Here is a 23,012-nt window from a genome sequence, read left to right as displayed (position 1 = left end):
GCAGACAAGTGGTACTGTGATGATAACCATGCTTAAAAGTAGAAATGTTATTTTGAAAGAGTATACCTACTTATGCTACTGTCAAAGCATCAGACTTGGTCTCTAACCTATTTTCAGGGCAGGCCTTTGGCCATGACTGTCATTGTTTTCATTCTACAGATCATGTGGGAGTTGCAGTCCAGGCATTTATCTGACTGCTTCTATAACACTTGATGTTACTTTCCTGCATGCGGACCAACAAATCTGAGCATACTAAATAAAGCCATGAAGCTGTTCTGACTTGTCATGGGGGAGTGTGCATGATAGCATGCAAGTCAAAAAACAAATATTCCCTCATGTCAATTTGTTATTCCAAGATAATTCAGTTCTGTGTAATCTGTGCATCTCACATATAATCCAGATTGATACATTCTTTTTTTTTTTTTTTTTTTTTTTTTTTTTTTTTTTATAGTTTGAAAGACTGCAGTTGAACTCAGTTACATTATGAATCCTACAATCAGGCAAATTCATTATCTCTGCATTGTTCTAAATTCCAGAACATTAACTGTTAAAAAAACAAAACAAACAAAAAAAAAACAAACAAACAAAAAAAAGGAATAAATTGAAGTAGTGGAAACTACTGAAAAAAATAGTTTACTTCCCTTGTTCTTACCTTTTACCCTTCTGAACTGTTCTGCATCCTTAGACAAACACTGGCAAACACTTTACTCACTGGGTGAGTAAAGCAAGGCGTGTTTTAACCCAGAGCCTCTCCAGCCCTAGTAGCTTTGTCTTGGATTTCTATATCTGAAAGTGCATCTTTAAACACTTTAAATCAATGTTATTTACTGTGGTAAGAGCAGACGTGAAGATATTGGGTGCATGTATGCAGCACACTTCCTTCAGTCTACCTGTACTATGAAATAGCAAGAGAAATAGCTTTAGCTATTTCCTCAGATATTTTTCTTCTTTTCTTTGTCCTTGTTCTGACCTCATCATTACTTAAGCGGTACCTAACATTTACCTGGTCTGGATTATGCATTAGCGGACAGTTATCACACTGATCACCAACTCCATCACCATCTGTATCACTCTGGTCTGTATTATAAACGTAAGGACAATTGTCTCTTTCGTTAAAGATGTCTGTGGGGAAAAGAAAAAAAGAATAAAGAAATCAAAATGGTATGACGTCCAGCACAAATAAGTCATAGACTCTACAGTCATCAGTAAAAAATAACACTCTTACAGAATTCATAGACTCTCTCATTGCTACAAGGTAATTCCTGCATCACAAAACAGTGAAGAGACTAATATTAAAAAAACAAAGATGCATCAATATAACTTTTCTTTTTATGGTAAATACTCCTATATGTATTTTTTCCAGCATATTTCACTAATGGAAGGGCTAAAACTTATGACTCTAGCTCTTTCTCATAGATTCTACATTCCTTGAACAAACAGCTGAAGAGGTGGGGTACTTTTTAATTAATATGATTTGTATTTCCTTTGCGAACACTATAAGGAATGGCAAAGAATGCATAGTTATATCATGGTGGAATGTCTGAATAGTTTTGTACAGAAACAACTGCATTAGCATCCAGCTGCCTCAGCACTGAATTATTTCATTTTACCAGAACACATGCATAATTTATTGTACTGCATGCCAAATTTTCAATAGAAAATGCTCCCTCAGGAAACCTAATTATACAATGGACAAAATCAAGATATATAGGCCTATCTGTCCAGAAAGGACACAAGGACATTCTCCTACACTAATATTCCCTGGATATTTCTGTAGTCTTTAAGCCAATAGCATACAATTGCATTCTTTTTACCAAGCAGATATGCAGAAGTCCCATGAGCAGTACTACTAAGAACCTGATGATATGAAGGATGAAAGGAGTCAAAACATTTACAAGATCAGTTCAGCCAAGCAGCCAAACGTTTCTATGTTTGCTGAAGGAAATCCAAAACCAGATTTCTTCAACTTAAAAAATACCACAAATATTATAATTTATGAGAATTCGTAAGGATACTGATTTTAAAAGAATATTTAAATAATTTTCTTGTCCTTATTCTGATGGAATCTGGTTCACATAGACATGTACTTGTACATGAATTAAACACCTTTAGTAAAATTACAAGGCAAAACGAATTGCATATTTGGATTCCTATGGATTTTGCAATGTTTCCATAAAGAAAAGCAGATTAATTTTTTACAGATATTGTCTTAACTGGGTGGATATTCAAGTCTTTTCTCCCTCCCTAAAATGTCAAAAGGAGAAAGGTCAACAAAACTTTTACATTAGACCCAGATTACTTTGGATTACAGATGAAGAAAAGACTTTCTTTTTAAGATTATGTTGACAGAAGACTGCTGTGATTTATTCTTCAATAGTATTCACTATATTCAATAGTATTCACTGTATTCATTTAGGGACATTATACTAACACATGACAAAGGAACCTTAGTTTTCTCTGGCATTTTTGACCAGTTAGACTTGATTTTATTTCACATAGTAAAGCAGGCAGCTCGTCTCAATAACCACAAATCAAAGCGTACTCATAGCACATAACTTAATTCTCAAAACCAAAAACATACCATCTCCATCAATATCCACAGCACATGAGTCACCCTCCCCATTATTATCTGTGTCAATCTGTGCAGGGTTGTGCACATAAGGGCAATTATCACAGCGGTCACCAACTTCATCTTTGTCATAGTCAAACTGACGAGGATTGAACAGAAGAGGGCAATTGTCCTAGAGAGAAGAAATAAAACATTTAAGAACATAAATCACAATTTGAATTGAGGTCACATGAGCATTTGGTGGTAAATCTTCCTATTCATCTTGGACAGATGAATCAAGACAAAAAAATGTGATTTTTCCACTGGACAAACTGTAACTAAGCTGAAAATCATAGTGCTAATGGGATGGTTTCTGGACAGCCAGGCTTACTGTGTGTTTTGTGTTTTTATACAAGGCATGCTAAATGCATACTGTATATCACTAGAAGAGAAACACATTTTAAATTGGATCTGTACTCCATAATTTCAATGAAAATATCTCACTGGTACATGCAATTTTTTCAAAAGCAGGATGTGCTGTAGAATCAGTCCAACGGCAGCAGCATTTTTCTTTGGAAAAAACAAGAATTAATACTCTGACTTTTTTAGAGCAATCTAGTATCAATATTCTGTCTGAAATCAAATGTTTTGATTTTTAATTTTAAACAAGAATTAATTTTTGTGGGTATATTGCATACGATAAAGTATAAAAGATGCTAAAAAGCAAAATTTAAATGAAATACTCTTTGATCCAAAATATTTTTCCCTAGAGCCACTCTTTTTAGTGGAACTTTTAAAATTACATCTCAGTTCAACCCCTATGCTGGAAGTCTGGTACAATAAGATTTCTTATGCTTCATGCATCTTCAAACTACAAATGGTCTTCTGCACAGCCCTGAGGAAGTATTCTGTGTAGAAGTAAAGGATCACCAAGCCAAATCAAAGCAGTGGAATTGAGAAGATCAAAATTGTGGAATCTAAAGGGAGTAATTTGAAAATACCTTTAGACTACTTTTCCTCTGTGAAAACAAGAAACAACAACCTTTACCAGAAAACTACTTTTCAGATCAACATTTCAGATTCCTCAGACACACATTTTATACACTGAAAGAGATGATAGAGGACAAATAAAAATTTTATACTGCGCATAAAACTGAACTAGTAGTTACAGTCTAGCTCAGAGCATCTAGGCTTCTTGTGAAGGTAACTGAAAACAACTACAATTTTTTAATAGCAGTTCATGCATCTTAGCCTAAACATATTCAGAAAAAGCACAATGAAAGATACTCCTGTCCATTTGCTTAATGTAAAGGAATAAGAGGTTTAGATTAACCACTTGTCTTTCAGTTAACACAACTATACAGATTTCAATCTTGTGGGCATACTTAAGAGATGAAAGCATGAACAAGGCTTATTACTTTCCTCTTGTCACTTCTCTTTTATGCTCTCTATGTTTATAGTTACATTACTTACTGTAACTTGTTTCCACCATATATCAGGTATCTATCAGCTTTTAAAATAAATAGAGCTATCATTTCTCATCACAAAATAAAGAGTTTAATTAAGTTGTTTTCATGTACACAACTGAACTCAGAGCCAATACAGAGAACTTAGCTCAGCCTCAGGTTCCCTGGGTTGTTTTGCTCTTCCCAGCGTTACATCTCATTTGATGCAACAACTTTACTCTGCAGCAGGTATCATTCAAGGAAAGTAGCGCAGAGTAACTTAGCTGAAGCTCTGAACAATAATTAAGTCATCACTTGTAATCAGAAACGGATGTTTATGTCAAAAGTACGGAGAACACAGAAACGCATCTTACTTTGTCATCTTCAACACCATCGTTGTCATCATCCTCATCACAGGCATCTCCTTTGCCATCTTTATCAAAGTCTTCTTGGCCAGAGTTAGGCAGGAGGGGGCAGTTATCCTGATCAAAAGAAATAACTGATCTTTACATTATGTCAGAATGACTTGCCTGAACAGAAGTGCAGATATGGTGCCACCACCACAGGCTAGAAAGCAAACAGTCATCCACAAATACTTTTTAAAGGATCTGTGTTTGTTGCCAAAGATAGTAGTAAATTTGCTGCCTTCATATTGTACAGTAAGTGAAACGCATCTGCAAATCATTCTGTTTCCCAGCTCTCCTTCTGTAAAAGGGATGTTCCCAGTAAATTTTAGATGAAAATCTCTAGCAAAGAACAAACACACCACACGCACACACGATCACTTACATCAACTTTTTATAGACAGCTGGTGATGTATGTTTGAAGATTACATATAAAATGAACAGGTTTTTTTGCCAGAAAAACACACAAGCCAGGAGATGATCTTCAGAAACAGCTGTTCATATGGAAAGTTACTGGAATGAAGAAGTATGGAGCAATAAGGAGAACACTGTAAGCAAGGGTTTTAGAAAATGGGCCTTTCAAACTGTCCTAAAAAAGAACATCTTTGCTCTCTTGTACAGCCAGAGCTTTGAAAACAAAGTAAATGTATTTATTTTGTACTGGAGCTTTGCAAAGAATTATTATTTTAAATAAAGAAAGCTGTATTTTTTAAGTGTAATCTAAGATGTAAAACTTTAACAAGTATTTCCATGTTTATCTCACACCAAAACAGAATTTGCCAATAGACTGCAGAAGTATTTTTTGTAATACATGAATATTCCAGTAATATTCCCCGTCCCCTTTTTTTTTTTTTAAAAAAAAAATCTCAGCAGTTCAAATAGTGGAGACAATTCAAGGAAGAAAACTGTAACTGTTCATCGTAAGTATGAAAACCATAATGTAACTCCAACCTTTTCATGGCACGTTTTTATCAAATAGTTGTAGATGGCCTTGACTGTCCAACTCAGTACTGATTACTATCAATCCAGTAATATGAAATGATTTTCTATTTCTTTATGTATTTTTGGGAACAGTGAAAAAAATAAAAAATAAAAAATTAAAAAAAAAAAAAAAAAAAAAAAATCAGTCAAAGCTTCTTCAATTGCTTTCCATGTTTGCATCTACACGTTTGTTCACCTGTACTCTCCATAGAATTGAGTCCAATTTCATACAAATCTAGTAGTAGCGCAAAGACCTCAAGGGTAGCCAGATCCCATAAGCTTTAGGAAGAAGTAGCTATGTAGAGGAAAGAGATCAAATCAGTGCACTCAAAAAGCCTCTTACTAGCTATTAAAAAGAAGACTTAGACACATCACGCTTCACTCCAGGGAACTCAACCTACCAGAAACTAGGTTTCTTTGGTTCATCTGTTAATCAAGTTCTATGTTGGTACAGTAAAAACGAAAAAAAGATTAACTATCATATGAATGAGAAATAGATTTACATTAACAAATATTGCTAAGATTTTATTATTATTTACAACTATATGCTTTATGCATATAGATTTGCTTAGACAGTATGTAAATTTTCATACAACAACAACTCAAAGTAGTTTTTGGTTGCCTTTTAGTAAGTAGGATATTTTGTAATGAATACAACAATCTGAAAATACCTAGAATTTTCAAGGTGTTTCACCCCCTAAATGTTTCTACTAGATCAACACACAAATTGAAGAAAACATGAATTAATCAATTAATCTTTGGAACAGTTTTTTCTGAATGGGTTCGGTACGTTGGGCACTTAGTAAAAATTAATCATTTGTGTTACATCTGGAGTCAACATGCTGCAAATCTTGATGACAGGAACTAAGAATGAATATGTGAACTGCAATTGCTGAACTGGCTGCAAACACGATGAGCAGACATCAGTGAGGATGAGGACATTCAGTGTTTGAGTTCCATATTTCCTACTAAAACTCAAACTCCCTTGTGCTAAAAAAGGCCAAATTCACAACTTCAGCTGGATTAATAGAGGTAACTACTGACTCTCTTAAACCACCTGATTTCAAACTCTTGATTTGTATTCCTATTGTTAACAACCAAAAAAAAAAAAAAAAAAAAAAAAAAAAAAAAAAAAAACCACTCATTTTTGCACTTCTTTTTCCCTTTTTTTTTCTTTTTTAATTTAACATTATTGCACTTGTACTTCATAACAATTTAGAGGTAGACTGCTTTAACTTAGAGGGAGAAACCAAAATGCTTCCATTCTGGGTGAAAAACAAACAAAAAAACCCACAACAAATCTGAAATGCTAAGTATCACCCTTGAAGCCATAAATGATTCAATAAAAATACTTGAGAACTTGCCTGAGTGAAAATATATAGGTAATATATTTCAGAATATAGATATAGAATATATTTTCTTTTCAGAAAGGGTGGTCAGGCACTGGAATGGACTGCCAAGGGAGGTGGTGGAGTCACCGAGCCTGGGGGTGTTCAAGGAAAGGCTGGATGTTGTGCTGAGGGACATGGTTTAGTGGGAGCTATTGGGAATAGGTGAACGGTTGGACTGGATGATCTCTTAGGTCTTTTCCAACCTTGGTGATTCTATGATTCTAATCCACTGATGCAAGCGTTTAATTCATAGGTATGTAAATCTAACCATTCACCTTCAGGTATAGCTTATTTTGTCCCAGTTACTTGATTTGCTACTTTTAAGAATGCATGCTCCTCTGTGCTGCGCCTGCCTTTCAACCAACAATGAGGCGACCACTCAGAACTGAGTTGAATATATCTCAGATATTTGGTTTATGTTTAAACCAGTGGACCCGGAACAACTTCCAGCCCAGTTTTGTTCAGCAGAGTAACTTCATCACAATGAGGCCCACAAATATATTCACCTTTTTTCAGAAATTCCTGCTAGAAGAAAAACCAAGCTAGGAAACCAAGAATAACAACATTTCAGATGAGCACAAAACCCAGTCCCAGGGAACATACCACGATAAGCAGCGTCTGCAAAACTTACATATAGCTGTTTTCAGGCTCCCTCAGGCTTTCCCATTTTGTTTGCTTAGCAATCTTTCCTTTTTCAGTACTATGATTAGACAGAAAGGGCAGAGAACAGTCTAGAAAGGTCTAGAGCCAGCATGGCAGGTAGGTCACTTCCCTTAGAAGGGGTGAAAGTTGTAACTCCATATCTCTGAAAGGAGAGTGGCTGAACCTCCTGTTCTCCTCCATAAGCTTTTGCAATTAAGAAAACTGTCTAGTTACTAATATTTGTTCATTTCTGTTTCCTATTGCGAAAATTTATCTCAGGATCTGAATTTGTTTTCACAATGTAACTCTTTAAAAAGAAGGGTTAGTTCAAAGCAGTATTCAGAAGCATAGATCTTACTTGACTATCAGGATCTCATAACAAGCCTTGCAGATAGGATTTCCTACTCACCTGCACCAGAGATTGTTTAGTTCTAGCTAGCTGTGGCAGCTCCTATTCAGTACATTAACTCTACTCATAGGCCTTCTATGTATACTAAACAGGAAAAAACCCAACTCTGGATTTCAATTAAAAAAATCCCTTTTTGAATACAGTGTTAAGTGAATACACAATTTTCAGAATCTCCCACAAAGTAAGTACGCTATAACAGCCAAAACTGAAATGTGATCACCACCAGCTTGATGCTGATAGCTATCATTCATAACTATTTAGAAGAAAAAAAAAAGGGAAACTTCAGTTATGGTTTAACTTCAACACCTACCTTCACACAATGATATGTAGCATTAGCAGCACAGACCAAGTTATTATTCGGCCATCCATCCAAATCTGAATCCTCACCACAGATGCGTCCATCACCAGCATAACCTGTTCTACATTCACATTTGTACATAGGATCACTGAAATGGCCTAGATAGATGCACTCCGCAGATTTATGGCAGCTGTGTGTCTTGTCTTTGCACGGATTCTCAGGTTCACAGACCTGTAGCAAATAAAGCATACTCATTGACACATAACAATTGCAGCCACCAGCTGTCTGCCTCAGTTTTGTCAAAAGCAGATCAGTCATTTGTTGCTCAAAACAGCAACTTCGTTTTTTATTACCAAGTCACATTGCTGTCAGTTCACATCTTTGGGCAATAAGTACAGTGAAAATAAGTAAAAGAAACATAGGAAAAATATGGCTATTATTCAAAAGAAACTGAAGCAGCCGGCATTTTCAGAACTCCATCCGCTTTTTTTCCATGGGTCATTGATGTCCACAAAGTAAACTATGCTCACCTGTTTACTTTAGTAGTCCAGCTGTCAGTATGCAAGGACTACATTTTTTTTTTCTTGCATCAAACGTCAAGTTTAATGAGTTTTTAACATCTTCCTCAAGTAAGATTAGTTACCTTGCTTATTTTCTTTGGCAGGATCTGCGAATCTTATGCAGATGTTTTATGTTTAGTCTTCATACGTTGAACTAACCACAACCTTACTCAGCAGCAGAGAGGGGGTATCCCATGGCATTTATTTTAATGTTTTTGTCCTATCTATCAAACCACAATCTTTAATATCACTTCTAATTTCTTCTATCCTTCCCCACTGATAGGTGTTGGCTGAATGGAATTTGGAATTCAGACCTATATCTGATGACATCCACATTAACAGTAATACTTTTCTCATGAAAGTAACGTGATTCTTCAATTCCTGATATCCTCAGTTGGTACATAACCCCAAGACAAAGCAGTGCAAAACAGCCAAATGCCCACTGTTGACATTTTATCGACAGTGGCAAATAAATAAATAAATAAAATTGGTATTTTGCCACACAAACAAAAAAGTAACCAGGAACAGGAGTTCAGGAGTTGTCTACTTCATGTTATCTTTGTTTTGCACGCAAGTTTATCACTTTTTCATTCAGATAATTTTGGTGAGAATTACTCAGTTTCTGGGCCATGAGATTCTCTTCAACATCACTTACTTGCTTCTCTGTCTTGGCAACTTCCAGCCCTACTCCATAGGGCTGACTTCCTTTATAACGTGGAGGACATGGCAAGCAGTGGAAACCTGGATTCGTGTTCACACAGCGATGGACCTGATTCACCTTAAAGCAAACATCTGACACAGCTATACACTGGAGGAAAGGGAAGAAAGAAACCAATTAGATGCCCATGTAATTCCCAGATAATTAAATCTTCACAGCAGTTTCCATATGTTAATGAAAACAAAGTCAGTACCTCATCAAGATCTTCACAGACTGTGCCATTCCCAAGAAAACCTGCTGGACATGGCCCACATGACCAAGATCCATCTGGGTAACTGTTGCATTCTGCTCCAGGAAAGCAAGGATTTGACAAACAACCATCTGGAAAAGACACAAAAAAGAAGCATAAATTGAGTTAGGAGCACAGCAAGGCACATAAGACCACCTAAGAAATAGCTATTCTCTATTCATTAGCTTAGATCACATCTGATACAGCCAATTCACAGGAAAAATCCCCTACAAATTAAGGTCATTAAATGCATTTGATATATTATTCATTCGCTATGAAAATACTGCAGATTGCTAAATTTATTTGAACGTGCAACAAGCTTTCAGGATCTGACTGAAAAGTGCATCCTTGAAACTAGCATCAAGAACATATAAGATCCCGCTGTACAATGTTTAGTACAGGAGAACATAAAGGTGCTCTCCTGTAACAAAGATTTAATTAGCAAATTTCTGTAGTTTTGTATTTCTGTAATCATTAATTCAAGATTTTTCCACTGCAGAAACAAAAGCAATGATAAGTAGACAAACTAAATAAGAAATGATTAAATACCAACCAATTGGGCAATCCCTCTTATTGCACATATCATGTTGCTTAGTATCTCCCACACATGGCTTTCCTCCATACTGTGGCTCTGGACTGTTACAGAGGCGAGACCTCTCACGGATTCCTCCTCCACAGGTAACAGTGCAAGCAGACCATGGAGACCAAGGACCCCATTGGCCATTCACTAGAATACGTGGAGATAGAATAAAGGAGAAGAGCATCACAGGCAATACACAGGGAACAACAATTAGTGCCAACAACAACATTCCTTTCTTCAGATCCCTGACTGAAGACAGTTTCTCACTACACACAGAGGAAGAAAGATGCTGACAAAGCCTTACACTGAGATAACAGTATTTTAGAAAAAAACAAGCAAATAAAAAATACCCAACTGCTTTATAGGCATTTTTGGCCAATAATACAAAACAGCACATAGCACCCACTGGCATGGTGCATTTCCACTTAAGCTGATCAGAACAAGTACAGTGGCTTCAAAACTCCATTCTAAGCTTTGATTTTGTACAGACAGCAGCATGTATCTACAGTACACAAACTTCTGCTGAGCCCTACCTGACCTCCAGACTTAACTATGCTTAATGAAGCATTTATATTTTTATTCTTATTTGGTAACTCATTCATCAGTTTTTCTTCAGTGGTACTGCTTAACTCACTATAAGTAATTTAACTGTACAATTCTTCTGCACAATTTATACTGGTACATTCCCACTGACTGTTATCATTTCAGGAAAATTCAAGAGTACAAACATCTTCAAATGAAAACATCTTTGTTCTTAGCACTGGAAAAAAAAAAAAAAAAAAAAAAAAAAAAAAAAAAAAAAAAAAAAAAAAAAAAGCTATTCAATTAACACTGGATAAAAGCTTGGCATCAATTTCAAAGTTATATCCCTAGAGTAGAAATGAAAGAGACAAGGGAGTGAAGAAATATAAACAAAGTGAGGAAAAAATATATATATTTAAACTCCTAGGAAAGAGAATGAGTGGAATGAAAACTAATCTCTTTAGAGATTACTACATGTAGGTGAGGAACAAAAGTATGATAGTATGAAAAAAAAAAAAAAAAAAAAGTGTGTTGCATATGTATAAACCGTATCTATGCATACATTCAAAGTAGTCTGGCTACTGGGGGATTATGTATTTTCCTAATATGTAGTGCCAGCCACATTGCAGATGGAAAGTATTTCTGCTGTGCAACAATAAAAGTGCTGAACTATAAATAGGTAATTTCTCACTCTGTTAATGCTTAATGCCTAATCATAACCTGGCAGGTTTATAGAACCTCAGACTGCACTGTTACATTCATTCTAAAAACATCATTAGACAGTTTAGCAACAGTAACTACATGCAAACTAAGACATGGAGATCAGCTGTGAATATTAGGAGATTACACAGCAACAGTTGATCTGCAACAGGATCTCCTGATTCCTCCACAACTTCTGTGGCCACTAACTGCTGAACCAGCTACTAAATCTCAAAACTTAGAGCAAATAAATGTTGTTTCAACCTCTAAGCTGTAATTTATGTTTTCCGTCATAGAAATTCATTGTAATTTAGAGTTGTATAAAACGAAGAAGTTCAAATGGAACGCTATTTTGTCACTTGGATTTAAGGCCACAGACTTACCTGGGCATGGGGCCTTCTCACATTTCTCTGTTTCACGCCCATTTCCAACACAGTTTTTCCCACCCATCTGGGGAATAGGGGAATTGCAGAGGCGGATGCGGGTGATATTTCCTACTCCACAGGTGACTGAACACGAGGACCAGGGAGACCAGTGACTCCAACCACCATCTTGACGTACTGCCAGAGAAAAGAGCAAAATTCAAGGAAATACCCCACCTGCTGTAGTAATACAAATCCACCTGTAAAATTCAATCTTCCAATCAGTCTTACACCACATGTGATACACATTTACTTTCCTACTACTATCTCTTACAAATCCCAGCATTTCATCTTGGTCATTCAAGTGCAGCTTTCTTAAGAATCTCAATGACCAGTAGAGCACTAAAATGTTAAACATTTTACATAAAAATAAACTTGTTCCAATTGAACAAATATTTATTTAAAATGCACATTTGGACAACTAGCAGCTTCAGCAACAACCTTAGGCAATCACATAGCTTGCATACAGCAGTTACCTGCAACAGTATGAGCTAAAGCTCTGGATAAAGATTGTGATTTTTCTACGTGCCTTAAATATAAAAGCAGTTTCATACTTTCCAGAAGCCCTCTATGATTACTGAATTCCTAAACTCTACCGAAGCTACTGAAACAGGCCAATAATTGTGAATGAACAGCAGAAGATATCTATGTTCTCACATATCACAAATATGAACAATTTTCTTTATGCTGACCTCAAACAAGAAAGTCCAGTTTGTAATGTGAAAGAAAAGATGACCTACTATCGTTCTATTCAAAAGAGTGCCCAGTATTCAGACAGAAATTAAACTGACAGTAAATAGAAGAATATTGAAAGGGGAGACACAACAAAGAACGTAATGAGAGTTATGCATATACTTAGTGACTAGCAAGTGTTCACAGAAAACTTATGATAAGTTTATTTTTGCTTTGAGAAATGAAAAGAAACTTTTAAGAAAGGGAGAAATTTATTACTTACTGCGATGGTCACATTTCTTGAAGCTACACATCCTTGTCTGAATGTGTGGGCCTGTACAAGCACTCCTGGTAACATCACAAGACCTTCCCCTCATCTGAGTCCCAGAGCCACAGGTAACTGAGCACTTTGTCCAGTCTGACCAGGGCGACCAGCCTTCCTCACTATCATCAGCTTCAAAGTAAAAGGTACAAAAAGTGTTTAGCATTGAAAATTGCTTCTACTATCCTACTTGGAAAATTTTTACTTCTCCTTTTGTGTATTATGTATGCTTTGTCCTCTAGATCTCTTTCTAATTTTGCTTTCCTGGGTTGTCACTAAAGTTAGGAAAATATGGTTGAAGGTAGTAAGAGGTTAGCCCAGATTAATGCTATGTATTTCTGGAATTCCCATTCATGCAATGTAACTGCAAAAGGCACAAACCTCTGGAGGAAGAAGGATATTTTATCCTAGAATGCATTGAGACAAACACTCAATTCTCACCTGCCTTTAACTTTAGCAAATAGGTCAGTATGAGATATGGCATTGGGTCTAAACAAAACATTAGCACGAAAACCATCATAAGCACATTGTAAGAACATGCTCTCTCCTCTAACCAAGTAAAAAAACTGAGTATATTGCTATTGTACTGTTACTTAAAACATCTAATCAAACAAAACAGTAAAGCTGTTCTCTTCTGTAACAGATCCGTCCAACTAAGGAGAAAAAGGTACTGAACTGACACTGAAGTCACGCAATTAAATCACTGAAACTAGCATTACTCCATAGTCCACAGCCTACAATTCTGTTTTAAACAAACCTTGTCAATTTGTTTCACATAAGTAAAGCAAGCAAAAAGACACCCTAATCTATGTTAGTCTGTTCAATTAGGCAGTACAGAAAACAAATAACAATGCACAATAATACTGTAAACCAATTTAAACACACAACAGTGTTCAGCCTTGGAAAACATAACTCAGGAGGAGTATGCATCTGACCTTCAGCATCTGACTAAGCTAGGTAATTTACCAGCTTGTTAGCAATATACCAATACAATGACTAAAGTGAGAAAAACTATTCCAAAAGGTAGCTTCTGGAAGCAGCATCAGTTATTTCATACAATCCTTGTATACAAATGAATCTGATTTTCTCTTACCTATCTTCACCTCATTTTGACCTTTCTGACCTACTAGTAGTGAAATAAGAAATCAACAGAGAGTAGAATCTTTTTCTTTAGATAAATACTTACAGTGAGAGCAGATTGGACAGCATTCACCTTCAATAAAGGATGGATCAGCACAAGAAACTGGTGGACAGGTAATTTGCTGGCACACAATTTTAGAGTCCTACAGGAAAAGAATATTCTGACATGCTCACACAGACAAACAAATCAAGGTGAGCCTATGGGGAAGGTTTCACATGTAGAATTTGTATTTATTCTAAATGGCATGGACATAAATTTTTTTTTATTTTTTTTATTTTTTTTATTTTTTTTTTGTGAGGCAGTAAGTTTCAGAAAGCTTGGACCAAGCCCTCAGTAAATGTGACCAGATCTGGACAGTCAAACCGGATTAAACCTATTGCTTGTTGGTGCAGAAAAGAGTATTTCCCAGACCTTACCTGACAGGTGCACTTTGTGCAGCTATCTACAATCCAGCTTTCACTATCTGCAAAGACTCGGCCATCCTGCCAGCAAACTGATTGGTTCTTGAGTGTTTTGTTAGGCCCAATCAATTCCCACATAATTTGGTTCTCTTCAGACTAGAAGATGAAGCAAATGAAAAAAGTTACTGCACTTTGTAAGCATATAGTTTTAAATGAACCAAAACTAAGAAACACTAGCAGATTTAATTTTCCTGTTAAGAACTCTATACATTTACTCATACATAAATACAGTGATCTCAGGTACAGCAATATTGTGAAGCTAACAGTACAAATAAGTTCACATAGTACCAAGGGAAATCCATTCTGAGGAGACTTTCTTCCTTTAGATGGGAAGATTTTACTCTTGAGACATAATGGTATAATAAACTTCCTTCAGAAGATAGTAAGTTATCCAAAATAAGAAGAGTGGCAAATTTCAGTAAAACGTCATCACCTTACTTCAACTATCAAAATTCCACACACACTTACAGTTTTGGTACTCCGTGTAGCCACTTGCTGATATATTCATAAATAGTATAAGAATGGTAACAATGTTCTAAATGTACAGTTTACAGCTTGCTTTCAATTTCCATCCTTGGAGTATGTTTTAGAGACTAGATTTCTTACTCTGTGTAAGAGTGCATGTGCTTGTGTTCCTTTAAACCCAATCAGTTAAAACCAAAGCCTTCATTAACAACTCCTACTCAAGAACTGCTTTACTTTTACTTGGAAAATGTGTCTAATGTCTACAGTGCGTAGCTATCCAAACACGTATAGCTCTGTTGACCACCCCAAATCTACCAGTATGAAGCAAAGCATTACAGCAAAGGTTAAGTTTTTCAGAGTTGAAGGTACTTGCCACTTTTTGGAGGTTATCAGCTAAGTTGTTCACCACAATGCGCAGGCCAGTGAGCTCAGTGAACATTGTTCCCAGCTCTTCACAGGACCGGTCACAGAACTCAGCCTTCTTCTCTGTTTTTTCACCTACATATTCAGTCGTGACAGCAGGGCTCAAGTGAAGGATTTCAGTGCTCTCATTGATGGTGTTCACTTCAGCTAATTGCAAGAGAATGAAAAAGAAGAGATGAATATACAGAGTTCTCCCACAGTTTACAGTTCCTGTTAAAGTCACAAACTGGTAACCATGGAATAGCTTCATGTCGTATTATACCCTGAATAAAACAGGGGTTAGATGTCAGATGGTTCCAGTTATAGTCTTTGCCTTTTCAAAACTAAGAGCCAAGCTTTGCTTTATACAGTCCTCACTCTAAAACACCATTGGTACTGCATCATATTCATTTGTGAATTAAGTGCAAGTAAAGGACACAGTATAAAAAAAAAAAAAAAGAAAAAAAAAAGTCAAAGTCATCTATTCAAAGCCATGAAAGATTCCTTTTTTTTTTCCTCCTTCCCCAAATCTTATTATGTTTCCTCAGTGCAGAGAAAAAAAACAGTTGAAAGTCTACCAGAAAGTTGCTGGTATGGTGCTGCCCATATATCCCATGTCTAGTTGGTCCAAAAGAACTAACCAATAAGATGACATTCAAAAATTGTCACAACCGTATTTAAGATGCTTGGTTTGATGTGCTTTTCTATTAGCCATGGAGAATCTACTGCTAGCCAGGGACTACAACAAACTGTTTGCAATGTTCCAGCATTTATGTAATTGTCCACCTTCACTTATAGGATGGAAGAAAACTGATATACCGCATAATGATTCAGAAGTCTGTGTCGTAACCATTTAACTGCTTTTTGATTCCCTGGAAAGAATGCAGTTTTCCTACCACGCTGAAACACTAAGGTTCTCAGATTCCCCCATAGCACTTCTCAGGTCATTCATTTCATATTTCTCAAGCCAACATGGAGTATGCCTTGACCGGAACACTCTAAGAACATTAATAAAGATGCAATCTCAGCAGGAAACATAAACCAAAACTATGTCAGAAGAGCTAAATCCACACTTCCTACTGTTACTTGGCAGCAACTTAAAGAAGATGCCTGGGGATCACTGCAAAACCAGTTTTCTGCTGCTGGCTTCCTGCTAATTTCCTAACGACCACATGATTATCCTTAAAATGAGAAACCAGAAGAGCAGAATGTACATTCTCTCACATATGCAAATATCATGCTGTTGATCTAGCTGGAGAAAGAATTTTACTGATGTGTACACTCAGGCACACTTTTCTCATCTGTCCTACTCACCATTGTGTGCAAAACCTGCTTACAGTATTTGCAACTGCCACATTACAGAGACACTTTTCTACACACAATTCAACAGCAGTTCCAAGCTACCATTTCATCATACCTCACCTCATACTAGAATAAGATGCATTAGAGAAACACAACTGCATTTCTGAAAAAGCAGTAGCATTTCATTGATAATGTCTGTCATATAACTTACGTAAGTTTCACACTTCAGCACCTGTACCTCAGTTCAGCGGATGGGCAATACAAATGGGAAAATACTTATTCTGTGGTCACTAGCATACTACTCATGGCTTTGTAACTGTGATAAGGTGAATGGGTAATGCTATAAAACCACAGTCAAATATGTCCTTCTCAGGTCCTTCTGATAGCCTCAAACCACAGCATACCATTAGCCTTCTTCTGCCATTAGATAAGCAATTTCCATATTGAAGTGTTATCTCGGTGTAAAGTGAAAATATTATTTATGAAATAGTTCTATACACATTTCCCAGGAAGGATAAAAACAAAATCTGCATAGTTTACTGGAACTGAAATTTGGTAATTGACAGACATGATGAAATATGCATTATAGCAGATACGGTTAGCATGTAGAACTCAATTATCCCTTTAGGCACCCATTCATTGGCTTCCCGTTTATAGTAGAAATAGTGTACTCAAACATTCCATTTGTGCTTGGTAATATTTCAAAACATTTGGACAAACAATCTTCCTTTGTATTAATCAACAAATAAAAACACAAAAGATTTGAAGATACTCTACTTAATTCCTGAAACCATCTCTTTTATTCAGATTACAATTAGATCTAAATATATGTTCTATTTTTCCATTTTTTTCTGCAGCAGTTCTCAAGCACTTTCTTCCACTAGCGGTTTAGTTTTTTTGAACATATACATACACACTTATACAATACATATAAGTGTGTATTTATATACCTTTCAGAAATTTTTAATTACAAAACTCAAATCTCTTTCTCTCTCTGAAGTTTACACTGCTACTGCTTGATTTCTGGGGTTTGTACAAGCAAGGAAAAATGCTGAGTTCACCCAGCTTAAAAGGCTCAATGTCTTATTTCTGTCACTTCACCAAGAAATAATTGCATTTCAGATGAAAGGAGTTTCATATAAAACACTGAAGTCTTGACTGCCTTGTACAGACACCATGCTCCTCTAATGGAATCAGTTATATTTGAGCCCTTACTGAACTGCTGCCAGTTACAAACCCTGGAAAGCAGAATAGCACCTCCCATTAGACCTACTACAAAACCTTAGTGCACACTTGACAAATTTTCAATACTGTCATGATGAATCCAAAAAACTCCCACACACAGAGTGCTCACCTCCTGGAGAGGTCAACATGAGCAGGACTAAATAGAATATACTGTAGCCTGTCATACACATGCCTTCCATAACTACTTTTTTTTTTTTTTTTTTTTTTTTTTTTTTTTTTTTTTCCTTCTTATTTTGCCTTGGTTGGTTTGATGAAAACCCTTCTGGGATTCAAACCCAAAACCTCTTTCATTCAATAAACTCACTGTTGAGGAATTAGTTGTCTTTAAGACTTGCCAACCTGCTCATGAACCCAGTGAGGCTCAGGAGCGTTAGTCAGAAGCAATATTCTTAGTTCTGTGCTTAAAGCATCAGAGATTTTTCCTCATGGTAAAATACAGATATCTGCATATGCAATTCTATTTCTTTTTTTTTTGCTTGATAGATTATTATCTCAACTTAAAAGCAGATATTCAAAGTTATAAATCTAACCATCATGAACTAGAGAAGTAGGTTGGACTGTAGGAATGGTATCTCAAGGTAGCAAACAAGCATGTTCCTTTTACCACCAAAAAGAACCTTGCTTTCTTCTTCATTATCAAGTAAGAATCCTCTAAAATTTCAAATAGATCTGTTTCATGGCTTTACAATATGTCATCAATGGCATACTCATTTTTAAAGTTTAATGAAAAACTTTAATGAGGTAAAAAAAAAAAAAAAAAAAAAAAGCAAGCCTTACTTGACTGGCTCCTCTGGCATCCTTTTTTACGTAGAACATCCTCTATGGAAGTATCAAAGATTAAATGAATATTTTGCAAAAGACCCTGTAATAATAAAAAAATATAAATAAAAACCAGCTTTATCAATTTGGGATTATACAATCTCAAGCCCATACTATTAGCATTTAGCCATGATTAATACCAAGATAAAACAATCTCCATGGCATGAAAAAATATATATTGATAGTTTTATTATATACAATTTCAGTACTTTAAGCAACAAGTTAGGTATTTTCTGAAATAGGTCATAATAAATCAGTAATTCATCAGCAATGAGCTCAAATCTATTTCCATAGAGTGTATTTTACACTGTAGTTCCATAACACATTGGCCGTGAAGTCAAAGCCAACTTCTGAAGTTCCCACCCCACTGTACCTCCATTATTTTCCAGTTTTCCATGCATCATACCTTGCTCTCTCCTCAATTGTGCTGACACTACCCTGATACAATACTATATAAACACACTAGTATGTTTCACTTAAAAATCTCAAAAAAGAAAGGAATTATTTTAATAGCAGATTTCAATGGTCCATTGAACTGTACAGCTCCAAAACTAGTTCCATTAGCACACATGATTGTCAAACGTAGTCATGGAGGCAGAGGGAGAATGTGTGGCCAAGAACTTCCTGCTTTCCTGCCAAAACTAGTCAACCCATAGGACCAGCCTCCAGCATGTCACACTCTGACTGACAACTAAATGGCACAACAGGATGAGAAAATGAAGCATTTTTCAAATTTTTGAAGCCACAAATTAATTTGATTTCAATTTTAAGTGCAAAGAAGCCATCCTTAGAGCACCAGGACCAGATCACATCATTCTATGGACAGGACGTAATTCTCATTTGATAGGAGAACTAGAGAGTTTGAATGTGCTTAATTTTAAAGCAAAAGAGAAGCAAGATGTTTTTCCACAAAAAGAAAAACTTTCTACCAGACTGATCCAAACATTTTGTTCTGGTCTTGTCTGCTTTTCAAATGTCTTTTATCTTTGATATTGAAATGAAAGGTTATTCAAAATGGTAAACCAAGACATTCCATTAGGGGAACAACACTATATCCTTCAACTCTACTAAAAATTCTTCTCCTCCTTCACCTGATTTTTTTTCAAATAAAATTTAACAAATATTGACAGGTTCTGTGAACAAAATGGACATAGTGCAAAATAAACAAGTCTACAAGATATTTCCAAGAATCACCCCTAAAAACGTGACATGTTCAGAAGTTCCTGCATCTGGAAAATAAAGAGGGTGGTTGTATAGAAACGCCCATAAACAGATTGTGCATTTTTCCTGGTCTTAGACTGTTCTTTATCAGTCCTTTGAATTTTCAGGAACTCCCAAATACATGCAATAGGTATCCAGTAATGAATAAAAACATACCCTGGAAAAATCTGCTTGCCAATACCTCGGACCTCATCAAATTCAAGGGCCTTTGTGAGAACAAAACTGCATCTATTGCATCTTCAGTGACTATTTGCAGCTACATTCTTACCTCACCAGAAACTTACAGGTTACCTACCCTGAAATGATTCTCCCGAATGGATCCTTTCGCCACATACATTCTGCTGTTCTCTGCCTTCAGTTGCTCATAGAAAGGCTCCTCCAGGATGAAGCTGTCGATAAGGTCACAGCCAACATAGAGGTTGTAGTTCTCTCCTGTTACTTGCACGGTGAGATTCTTCCACTGCGAGTCAGCAAGGTCCACGTCTTCCAGGGAAATCACATTCTGGAAGCCATCCACCCAATAAATGAGGTCCAGGGTGTTGGCTCGGCCATTGGAAATTATCTCAAACTGCCTCTCAGTGATGCCAGGACCTTCTAAAGCAAGGATAGTGCCTCTAGATTGCCTGTCCTGTCTCAGGGTGGCTGAAAGGATAAAGCCCTCATTTTGCCGTATGAGTTTAACAATCTTTTTTAACTTCTCTGGTTTGAATGGAGGTATATGGTCAAACCGAATGAAACGATATGCTGGGATAGCGGGATCTGGACCCCGAAACAATTTTGCTCCAATTGTCTTTCGGTTTATGTTACTGATTTGAAGTAAATCAAAGGTATTCTCCTCTTCTTTGACATCATCTGAAAAAGTAAACAGCACATGACTATGAGAAGTGTCTTCAGAAACACAACTCTGCACACAATACTTAGTAACTGCAACACATGTGAAGATTAGTAAACTCCATACTTTCTTATAATAGTTTACTAACATGCAAGTTAATTGTATTTTTCACTTGTAATTTTCATTTATGACAACTCTCTTCTTCTACACATGTAGGCATAACTATATGAACTCTACATACAACCACACATTTTACGAGCAGTGTATAAACAAACTTGCACACAATACATGCTGTATGTTCAAGCCCACATGCAGATGCATGTAACAATGTAATCATTAAATATTTATATATATATACTGTATACGGATAAGGAATGAGGCAATTTCAGTATTTTCACAGTCACCTAATAAAAATCAAATTCTGAGAAGCCATCTGGCCACAGGAAAACAGGAAGCACGAGAAGCACTTTTTAACAGTTCAGGACAAAAAGTCAGATGTAAATGAGGGCCTGGCATTATGCCAATTTACATTCTACTACATTTGGTCAGCAGAGAGTTATTGCTATACCTCCATCTTTTCAAGAAATTCAGCCGACTCAGCCATTCTGTTTATGCTGCCACACATTTACAGGGCAGAAGTAAGCATAACAGCAATTACTTCTGAGATTACGTAGGTGTTGATCAATGATTTCTATAGAAAACTGCTTTTAGTTATTAGTTATGGAATCTCCATTTTGCAGCAGCTAGATGCAGCTATCAAAATAAGACCCAGCAACTACCATTCCAAGATTTTCTAAAACTCTTACAGAATTACTGTGTCCACTGTAAGTCAGGCAAGTCTATTTAAGCCAGATTTCAGGTTTGTGACTTAATCTAAGAAGCATTAAAACTTACCCTGAGCATCTGAGGAAACCCACAGGGTTATCAAGACAGCAAGCCACAACAGCCTGCTCCTCTGCAGCATAACTCCTACCAATAAAGAAGTAGTATTAGGAAAATAATTGTTATCAACTACAAATATTTTAATTAACCGCAGTATACACCATAAACAGAATTTTCATTAAATACTACACATATGAAATCAAAATTTTTATATTCCCTAACAACTGTCATACATGTTCTGGGATTATTTTTATTCCAGAAGTAAAGCATTATGACATCAAGCAAAAGGATGATGAATAAGGCTCATTTCCATGTAAATGGCCCTAGGAGTTTTTTTGTTTTTGTTTTTGTTTTTTAAAAAAAAAAAAAAGCCACGTAGAAAAATGTGTGGTTTTTACCATGTGGCATAGATACCACCACATAGTACTGCATAAGACAACACATAAGTAGCTGCATCTTCACATTGGATCAAAACGCTGAAATTTCTTGTTCATCTGCAATTCCTTGTAGGATACAGGATCTTATAAAGGCCAGTTCTGACTACTGGAATTGGCTTCCAGGACCTTTCCCAGTATCATCAGACAAATTCCTCTTTCTCATACACATATCATTATCCATTCCTACAGCGTACTGTACCCAATCATAGCTGGAGAAAGTGCCTTTCAACACGATGCTATTCCTGCCCTGCAGCGCTGTACAACCGCAAGACACATAATTGCATCTCCATATGCGTGCACTCCCACAATGAATGGAGCAGGCGGCGGTAGCTTGAACGTGCAGACGTTCCCTTTTCTGCAAGCACCCATCAACACTCCCAACACTCCGCGCACGTTTGGAAGCGCTCAGGATACCATCTATTTCCTTTCTCATACAGATCTTTTTATCTCCAGGAGCTCTTATTCAGCGCCTCGATGTACTACGGCTACAGCCGCACATCGACGAACGCGGGGCAGCGGCTCAATCCCAGCTCTCGCTCCCTGTGGGTTCCCCCCAAGGACAGCTCCCACCCAGGGGCAGGAGGTTCCTCTTTCCACCCCCCCTAGAACTCGAGAGGCACGCACGCTGCCTCGGGAGAGCTGTCCGGAGCTGCATCAGCCTGCAGAGAGATGCGGCGCCTTACGCCTCACCTGGCATGAGGAGAGCCGACGGGGCGAGAGTGCCTGCTCCCGGGGCGCTGCTGGCGTTGCGGAGCGGATCGCGGTGCCCTACCGCCGTCGCACGTCCCTCCGCGGCCCCGCGCCCCGCGCCGTCGCCTTTATAGGCTGCGGGCCGGGCCCCGCTGTCAATCAGCGGCGGCGGGGCGCGCCCCCGGCTCGCTCCTCGGCGGCAGTGACACGGCCCCCTGCCGCCCCCTCCCCGCCGGGCCGCCCGCCCTCGCCTACCTGCGGGGCGATGGCGGC

The 23,012-nt window shown here is 37.1% G+C and overlaps 1 protein-coding gene across 1 annotated transcript in view; it reads right to left on the bottom strand.

Moving 5' to 3' along the window:
* The window catches only part of THBS2 (thrombospondin 2), a gene marked incomplete at both ends in the record, with an annotated part of 29,244 nt that extends 7,550 nt beyond the window's left edge, over positions 1-21,694 (bottom strand). The window contains 15 exons of the mRNA XM_079549901.1: positions 1,004-1,122; positions 2,582-2,741; positions 4,368-4,475; positions 8,131-8,349; positions 9,334-9,486; positions 9,590-9,717; positions 10,179-10,352; positions 11,810-11,986; positions 12,804-12,974; positions 14,029-14,125; positions 14,400-14,540; positions 15,283-15,479; positions 18,636-18,720; positions 20,194-20,750; positions 21,625-21,694. Of these exons, the coding sequence (XP_079406027.1) occupies positions 1,004-1,122; positions 2,582-2,741; positions 4,368-4,475; positions 8,131-8,349; positions 9,334-9,486; positions 9,590-9,717; positions 10,179-10,352; positions 11,810-11,986; positions 12,804-12,974; positions 14,029-14,125; positions 14,400-14,540; positions 15,283-15,479; positions 18,636-18,720; positions 20,194-20,750; positions 21,625-21,694 (2,556 nt within the window). The remainder of the gene's footprint in view (positions 1-1,003; positions 1,123-2,581; positions 2,742-4,367; positions 4,476-8,130; positions 8,350-9,333; positions 9,487-9,589; positions 9,718-10,178; positions 10,353-11,809; positions 11,987-12,803; positions 12,975-14,028; positions 14,126-14,399; positions 14,541-15,282; positions 15,480-18,635; positions 18,721-20,193; positions 20,751-21,624) is intronic.
* Between the last annotated feature and the right edge of the window lie 1,318 nt (positions 21,695-23,012).

The sequence above is a fragment of the Tetrao urogallus genome (genome assembly GCF_951394365.1).
Source record: "Tetrao urogallus genome assembly, chromosome: 2".
Classification (NCBI taxonomy): domain Eukaryota; kingdom Metazoa; phylum Chordata; class Aves; order Galliformes; family Phasianidae; genus Tetrao; species Tetrao urogallus.
Note: the sequence above shows the minus strand (reverse complement) of the source record. Positions and strands in the feature narration are given on the sequence as shown.